General features: G+C 33.7%; 2 protein-coding genes across 2 annotated transcripts; both read left to right on the top strand.

Annotated features, from left to right (window-relative positions):
- Positions 1-403: 403 nt before the first annotated feature.
- LOC115976427 (zinc finger protein 511) lies at positions 404-3,889 on the top strand. Its single transcript, XM_031097695.1, has 4 exons — positions 404-636; positions 1,223-1,287; positions 2,236-2,434; positions 3,117-3,889. The coding sequence occupies exons 1-4, from the start codon at positions 499-501 to the stop codon at positions 3,480-3,482; spliced, it is 768 nt and encodes a 255-aa protein (XP_030953555.1). The 5' UTR covers positions 404-498; the 3' UTR covers positions 3,483-3,889.
- Positions 3,890-5,521: 1,632 nt separating this feature from the next.
- On the top strand, positions 5,522-7,856 carry LOC115976428 (protein transport protein Sec61 subunit gamma-like). The gene is made up of 3 exons (XM_031097696.1): positions 5,522-5,772; positions 5,916-6,032; positions 7,547-7,856. Exons 1-2 carry the CDS (start codon positions 5,679-5,681, stop codon positions 6,029-6,031), a joined length of 210 nt encoding a protein of 69 aa, XP_030953556.1. The 5' UTR covers positions 5,522-5,678; the 3' UTR covers position 6,032; positions 7,547-7,856.
- Positions 7,857-9,000: the final 1,144 nt, after the last annotated feature.

Here is a 9,000-nt window from a genome sequence, read left to right on the forward strand (position 1 = left end):
CATACCATCCCTTTCCTATTAGATTAAACCAAAATGACAAAAACCCTGTAATTGGTAAAGTTTCAATCTTATATTACATGACTATGACTGTGTGTGTGTGTTTTTACTTTTTACAGTTTTACAGTTTAAAACTACGTGACTATTGTCCACAAAAATTCCTTTTTTTCTTTTTAGTTGGGTCTTGAATGATAGCCCACAAATGCATAAAAGCAACAAAAAAAAAAAAGCCTCAATGATTTGGGCTTTTTTTTGTCACTTAAACTCCCAAAAATATCTTATCAAAAAAAAAAAAAATTCCCAAAAAAATGGGCCAACATAGATTGATTTTTGGGCCGAGACTATGATCTGAACAACAAAACGGTCCAAACCCACAATTTATTTATTGCACTGGAACCTTCTTGCTTAACGGTTCGGTACCGTTCAAATTGAAATTCAGATTCACCAATTTCCTCTCTCTCTCTCTCTCTCCCTCTCATACACAGTGGTAGATAGAGGAGCATGGCGATGGAAGAACATGATGAAGAAGAGAAACAGAAATTAGGGTTTTCGTACTGGAAATCGATTCCTCGAAGTTTCGGACCCGATTCTCCTTTCTTTGCTTCTGGAAACATCGAGAGGGAACTTCTCGCCAAACAGGTCCTTAACTTTCTTAATCCTGTTGTAAATCATTTTACTAATGCGATTTTCTCTTAGTTGTAGAGTATTAGGCTATTAGGATCAGGGCTGTTAATTATGTTATTATGTCCCATTTATTATAAGCTCAGAAATGTAGAAAATTTGTTTGAACCAACTAGGTTTTGTAATTTTTTTTTTTTTTTTTTTTTTTTTTTTGCTGGAGATTTTTTGAACATTTCTTAAGATCAAGCTAGTATTGCAAGACTACAGGGTTTAGTTAAATTGATGAGTAATGCTACAAGACTACATGTACAATGTTTTTCACAACAGTTGAGTTTGCCAGTTTTTACTGGTTTTTATTTGGACCCACTACGGATATCATTTTTTTAACTGCGAATAACAACTCGCCACCGTAGCAGTTGTGAAATTTTTTGTAACTCTAGATGACTGAAATAATTTAAATTTATTATTTTGTTTGTGTCCTACATAATTGGTTTTCTAAGAGACAATTTAATTATTACTTTGGTTGAATTTTTATTTTTATTTTTTAAAATTTGATGTTCATATTTAGTGTTGTTTAATTGTTCAATTTTCTCTTAATATGCAGGTGGCATTGGACTTAACTGAAGATGAGAAACATCAGCTTCAGAATATGGTAGTTGAGGAAGGCGGGTAATAATGATTACATTACATGTAATTTTATTCTTTGTTTATAAGTTTATTATGCAGTGTACAGTTTATGTGGTTGCTATATCCTTCCTTCATTGTGAGATACTAATAATTGATGGTAAAGTCATAAGGGTTGAGAGTTTAAAAGGTAAATAGCTTTCGCATGTGTGATGTTTGAGAAACCAAATATTCATGGTCTAGTGAGATGCTTTTAAGCCTTAGTCATGTGATAGGTTTTCTGTTTTAAACATATGCTTGTTAGGTTTTTTTTTTTTTTTTTAAGTCCATTTGTTATCGAACTCCAGTTTCAGTGTTTCCATCAGCTGAGCATGTTGGTGTAAACGATCTCTAGTTCTTTTAGTGTAATCAAAGGCGAGCTGAGCTCTCACCCAGGTGCTCAGGCTAAAATAGGCACCACTAAGGCGCCTTTGAGGATTGAAGCCTTGAGGTAAGGTGCTTTTAGAGTGTAGGCAAGCACCCAAGTGCCTTGGGCAGATTGTAAAATGCTTGAGGTGATAGCCTCGATGAAATTCAGCCACAAAAAAAGGAAGGCAGTTGTGTAACATGAAAAAAAAAAAAAAAAACCCTTCTAACTTTAATTCAAGTTAGTGGGTTTCTCTTTCTCTTGTTTTCTTCTTTGTCTCACCCCTCTTTTTAATTTAGTAATACAATTTTAAGATTTAATCATGGGATAGGAGTGATAAGTTTGCAGTTTTTGAGTTTAACTTGTTATGGTTTTCATTGAGAGTTCATTCATCCATAGTTATATAAGTCTAATTGTCACTATAAGGACTGCTTCCTTTTGATATGGCCAAAACTGACTGGTTTTTGAAAAAAGGAGTGTGATTTTTTTATTTATTTTCTTTCAACTTTATGGTGTAACATTGACATATATTCATGTTCATGTGCATGTTCTTAATGTCCCCAACTTTAAAACTAATGTCTGCGCAGGGGGATCTTTTGCCCAATTGTTGGTTGTGGTTCACGTTTGACTTCTTTGGAGAACTTCGAAGATCATTATAATGCACGGCATACTGCCTCCTGTTCAGTATGCTCTAGAGTTTACCCAACATCACGTCTGCTTAGCATACACGTATCTGAACTACACGATTCGTTCTTTCAGGCTAAAGTTGCACGTGGTTATGCCGTGGTATATTCTCTTTACTATCTTATATAGTTATATGTTGATGTTTGTGACTGAATATTTACAAAAACTTCTTATTCGTAGACCTTTAATAGGATATGGTGCTTTGTAGTTTGTACCTTTGTCATTCTTAAGTTTATGTGACAGTCCTTCAACTTTCATTTTGTAGTATTCCTACACCATTGATATTACTCTTATTATGTGTGTGGTGCGAGAACAACTTCCCAAAACATGAGAATTCTAGTTGTTTTATGCTTTGTTTTCTTTATTTCTCCCTTTTGGGTGGTCATCTGGGGCAAACATGCAATTTTCTTATATGGGACATGCTCTATGACCAACCTCTGTCCCCTCAACCTCACTCACAAGGATCATGCACACACACACACACAAACCTATGCCAAGAGAGAGATGGAGAGGCAGAGAGAGATTAAATGAAATGAATAATAATCAGGATACTTAAGGGTGACGCAACCTTTCTTTTATCAAGACTCTTGAAGTCTCATGTTTCCTAGATTGCATTTTGTCCATTTATTTGCTTTCTGGGTTGCAGAATCTAAATTGATGATCATTACTTGCAGCAGTAGTAAATTCCTGTATTTTAATGTTTAATGTGCAGTTTTCATTTATCTGATGTTTAGTCATTATCATTTGATTTCACATAAATATCCTCCTAAATTTTTCTTGACAGTATGAATGCCTGGTGGAAGGCTGTGGTTTGAAGTTCAAGAGCTATAAAAGTCGACAAAGGCATCTAGTGGACAAGCATAAATTTCCCACTTCATTTGAGTTTTACAAGAAGGCCCATCTATCAAAGAAGCAGAGGCAAAAACTCCAACGCAAACAAGCTACTCATAAGAGAGAGGAAGATTCATGTATGGAAGTAGATAATGAATCCATTGATGGCCTCATCTCAGGAATCTCCAAACTAAGCACTTCAGACTCTCCTTCATCTGTCAGCTTTGGTCGCCGCCACACTCGTGGATTGACTTTTGTCCCTCGTGCTGTTCAGCGAGAAAAAATGCCAGATCTGACATCAGCTGGAACAAAGAGATAGCAAGTCTGCTTTTCGGCCAAATTTGGGTTCACTATAAAATCCTCTCCACTCACCATCTCTGTTGATTGATTCTGCTACAGCTTTTGAAGCTGATTTAAAAAGAGGGGGGAAAGAAGGTTATTAGAAAGACTTTCAATGTGGTAGATGATGTTTGGGTTCTCTCTCTGAGAATCTACCCTCTGAATTTCTATCAGAGGTATCAGTTGGTAGGAAGTTTGAGCTTTTCCTTTCCCCCTTTTGTTTTGTGACTCCATGTGGTTTCCATAACATCACAGATGTCCCCTCATAGGCTCAAATGGAGACCTAAGAAGAATTATTTATATGCATGATATTATTGTAATGAAGTATAATCGCTTGTCAGGAGCGGCTGGTGTTAATTTGAAGAGAACTTGAGTTCTAACTTCTAATCCCCATCCCCACGTGAAGTATGGAAACAAAAATCCTTTTGGGCTCTAGAAGAAGCTGACTAATGCATGTTTTCTTTAATTTTCGACCTCTTCTTTTCCTTCATTTCAAACCTTTCGATCCGGTGTTATACCATTCAATTACGATCTCTATTTGAGAAGTAAAAGCTAGTAGGGTCAATAGTTAAAATGGTTTTAAAAAATCACCAATATCAATTTTTACATCTCTATCACTACGACTATTGGATCTCAATCCGTCCCAATAGAGATTTTTTTGTTTAACTCACAAAAATCACTAATATTTTATGTAGGTGTAGTGGCAACAAAGATGGTGGTTTGGTAATGATGGCAGTGACTGCTTAGCTTCTTCGTTTTTCACTCCAAGAAATGTTTTTTTTTTTTTTTAGATCAAGAATTTTCATTGAAACAAACAATGAAAATTGTGGAAAGAAATTATAGATAATTTTTGACAAAATGAATGAAGGTGAAGACTTTAAATCTCTATACTATTTTAATTTACCTCAATGAATAATTATTAATTAACTTTTATAATTTCAAGTAAAATGCACTTAAGATTTATCTTCCTACTGAAAGATATATAGCACGTGAATACTAAACACTAAACAGTGTTTCAATGAAGAAGAAAAATAATACCCGGCAAAAATGATGGTATGTTTATGAAATTGTGCTTATTTGTTAGTCAAAAAAAAAAAAAAAAAAATTTGAGGAGAATTTGTTAGTCAATTTTATCATTATAAATTAAATAGAAAGAATAATTTTAGGACTTTCATGATATATTTCACAATTTTACCAACTTTGTCTTCATGTGTGTGGGGGTAAGATTAATATATATATATATATATATATATATTTTTTTTTTTTGGGGCTAATAGGTAAGATTAGTATTTTGTGTAAGTGTGATATATAAGATCCGTTTGAAATTCGCTTATTTTGTTAAAACTGAAAACTTTTTACTGAAAGTACTGTAGATAAAGGTAAAAATTAGTTGAAATAGTACAATGAGATCCATAAATAATACAAAAAAGTATTGTGGAACCCATGAATAGTAGTAAAAATAAGCTAAATAGTAAAATAAATTAGCAAAAATAATATATGCTAAATAGACACATAATAATATGTATATCTCACACTCCTACCGTGCATCCCATGTGTAAGATATAATCATAGATAATATATATGTAATATAGGTTAAATAAATATAAATTAAAATTCCTAATATGAGAACGCAAATAATGCCATGTGTTTGTACTTGTACCTTCTTTTTCTTTTTCTTTTTTTTAGGTAAGAAATTATTATTTAGACAAAATGGAGGAACTGAGTCATCAATTTCTTTATAAAAGACTCATTGAGAGCGGAAAAAGATGAATTGAGATCTTCAATTTGAAGAAAAAAAAGCCTAACGAGCTAGCATATGGGCGAGTTCATTACAAGAACGATAACAAAAAGAAAATTTTACAACCGAGAAGCAAGGGATTAAGCTGCAAATATCAGTGATGATCGACAAAATTTCCCAAGGGGGATCAGTTGACGAGCAAGTTAATCACATCAGGCTCTCTATTGTTACAACACTTACACGTCATATTACTCTTATCGTGGGTCGAATACAATACTTTTATTACTTTAAAAAACAAAAACAAAAACAAAACGGTGTCGCACCACGATCTTGAAGGGTTTTAGCTATTATAATAGTAAGTATCCTCAATCTCATATCGTCGAAATTAATAAAATTTGTTTGTGATTGTGATATCAAAAGAGAAGAAAGAAGGGAGAGATGGAGGCCATAGACTCAGTGTTCGATCCACTCAGAGAATTCGCCAAGGACAGCGTCCGCCTCGTCAAACGCTGCCACAAACCCGACCGCAAAGGTATCTATCTAATCACTAATCATATTCAAAACCCACCTCTTTGTTTTTTGGATCCGATGTTGGATCTCGAAATATTGGACTTTTCTAATTCCTAACATTTGATCTGATGTGTTGTGTTACTGTTACTGTTACTATTACTGTAGAGTTCACCAAGGTGGCGTTCCGTACGGCCATCGGGTTCGTGGTTATGGGGTTCGTTGGCTTCTTCGTCAAGCTCATCTTCATCCCCATCAACAACATCATCGTTGGCTCCTCTTGATGTACGTGTCAGCTTCTTTCTTTCTCTCAATCTCTCTCTTCTTTTTTTTCTATATCTACTTATTTTTGTTATGGTTAAAACTTAAAAAATAGCTTGCTCTTTTATGGGTGTAGCTTAAGATTTGGATTTCTGTTTGTTTGTGAACCTTTATGGTTGAATTATAACATATTATTATATCAATAATTTGGAAAATTCATGCATTGGTCCATTGTGATGTTTAACTTTAATGAGATTCGGGTTTTGAGTTTATGATCTGTTTTCTTGCTGATTTGATATCAGTGGAGAATAGAAAGTTTGGATTTTGAATCTTTACTCTTTACTAATCTTCTTATATTTGGGAGTTTATATAATTATGTAATGGAATGGAATGGAAAGCAATATGGTGTTGTATTTTCTCTAGACTCTAGCGTGTTCGAAAGTTTATAAAGGACGGAATGGAAATAAATAACATAAATTTACTAGTATGTCTTTTATCTTTTATATGTTCAAAATTGATATTTCAGCTCCGTTTCTGAGTGTTCCTCCCACTTTTGTGAGGAATGCTTAGGAGGGAATGGAATGGGCATCCCCTCATAGCCATTCTATTCCTTAACACCAAATTTCATAACAGGAATATAGATAGAATATTCCTTAAAATGTCTTTAAATCCTTTCCAACGTTGCAAACAAGCTGTAAAAATTGTATCCATGATGAATGTTTGACTCATTTTTGAGAACCTATCGAACTTTATAAGATTAGGATTTCATTGTTTGTGTATTCTCAGAGTGGTATTTATATCTATGGAATGAGTGCTTCTTGTTTTCTACAACATGAGAAATTATGTATTTTGTTGTTGTTGTCATCATCATCATATTCTGTTAAGGTTGTTCAACATGTGATATTGGCCTTTTTGTATTATCATATTGTGGAGATTTCATCTCCTTTTGTTGCTATGTTTATTGGATGAAATGTTCCATTTTGACAAATGATACCATCTTTAAGTTTTAATTACAGCTTTATTGATGAAACTTGTTTGCATATATGTTTATAATTATGGTTGGTAAATTGGTTGCCTAGTCTTAATCTCTAAGCGTTGAAATAGAATATTGCTTAATCAACTATAGATTATCAGTTTGGTGTTGTAGCTGAGGTTGGGTATTTTGTACAATTTAACGGTTGTCTCTTGTCACTGAATTTCTTATCAGATGGGAAGTGCTAAACAATCCTTTTTCTCTATTATAAGTTTGTGAATGACTTGATTGACTGGGACTGTATAAGTCTGATTGAAGTTTATGAACTTTTCAAACCCTCTTTGCTTTGTTTTCAACACCTTTAGTAGGGTCAATGTTCATCTCTGTTGGATGCATTTAATAATGGCACTACTCTGAAGATAATTGGATAAATAGATTTTCATTTTTTCTTTCTTTTCTTTGGAGAGAGAATCTAGGGATTTGATTGTGTATATATATAATGTGTGCTTGAACTTTTTTTGCTCTTTGGTGAAAGTAAGTTTCTAAATGTTTGTTAAATGTGCAGGTCAGTCTAGATTGCAGGGCTAACATGAAGGATGGAAGTTCTCGGTAGAGTAGTCACAGCACACGGGGGAGAGCAAAGATCTGTATTCTGTATTTTTTTTAATACATTATCTGAGTACATTGCCTTGTTTTCAGATTATACTTTTGAGTTAAATTGAGCCGGTTTATATTGCAAGTTTCATTCCAAGCCTATCACCCTTTAATTTGTCAGGATGGAATACAAGTTTGTTGACTTGTCAGCCTTGCACTTTTGGACAAATGCGTTCTTCTTGTTGTGTAATTTTCTCCATAATAATTAATTAATCATCCTTGTTGGCTTTAATTTAGAAATTAACAAATAAATAATAGATAATGATAAGTTATGTGTATGGGCATACACTTTATAAGGACCGAACCAAATCGAAAGGAAAATCCGAAACATAAATTAAGTCCTGTGAATTTTGTTCCTCAAAGAAGCTTCCCCGTCTTTATGGCCTGTTTGGATGTTAAAAAAATGAGGGGGAGTAGAGTAGAGGGAAGGAGAGTAATTTATTTACTTTGTTTGGAAGTTTTTTAAGGAAGAAGGGGGAGGGATTTGGAGGGGTTTGGAGGGGTTTCAACTACCTCCAACCCCTCATTTTTAATTCCCCCAAATTGGAGAGATTTGGAGGGAGAGTAAAGCACATAAATTATTAAATATGTAAATTACCTAATTTACCCTTATTATATTAAAAAAATTACAAGGCATTTTAACGTTAAAAAAAAAAAAAACACTGTAACCCTCAAGGTCTCAGTTCTCTCAAGCTCTCTGTGTTCTCTCAAGCTCTCTCGGCTCTCTCAGCTTACACTGGCTCTCTCTCTCTCTCACAACTTCTTCACTGTTCTCTCTCACGCCTACCATTCTCTCACAAAGGTAAACTCTATTTTTAATTTCTGTTTCATGGGTTTTTTTTAAGTTGAATCAAATAACTATGTTCTTAAAATTGTGATTTTATTGGGTAATTTCTTATTAATTGTGATTTTATGGGGTAATAACATGTTATTTGTGGGTGGGTTTCGGATTTGAGGGCTTTTTTTTTTTAAAATTTTAAAGTTTCAAAGTATTGCTCATAACGTGTTTGATAAAGTGCTTGAGTGAGTCTAGATTGTGAACTTGCATAAATAATAGCTTAGTGTTTATAGCTTAGTGTATCCGAATATGACCAAGAAGTACAAGATTGAGTTCTCTGGGTGTGGGTGCAATGGAATCATCAATCATCAAACTGGTTTCGTGAGAGCTGGGTCTTTCTTGGTCTTTGCTTTCTTGCTTTGGCTTTTGCAGTAATAGAACAAAAATCGATTGCATTTTCTTGATGCTGATTCTTGTAAAGATGAGACAATTCTTTGTGTCTATAATCAGAATCTGGTTTTAGGGTTAAAGTGCTTGATAAAAAGAATTCAATGAAAATACAGGTTTATGTTTCACAGAAAAAGGTT

This window comes from Quercus lobata, chromosome 2, assembly GCF_001633185.2.
Source record: "Quercus lobata isolate SW786 chromosome 2, ValleyOak3.0 Primary Assembly, whole genome shotgun sequence".
Classification (NCBI taxonomy): domain Eukaryota; kingdom Viridiplantae; phylum Streptophyta; class Magnoliopsida; order Fagales; family Fagaceae; genus Quercus; species Quercus lobata.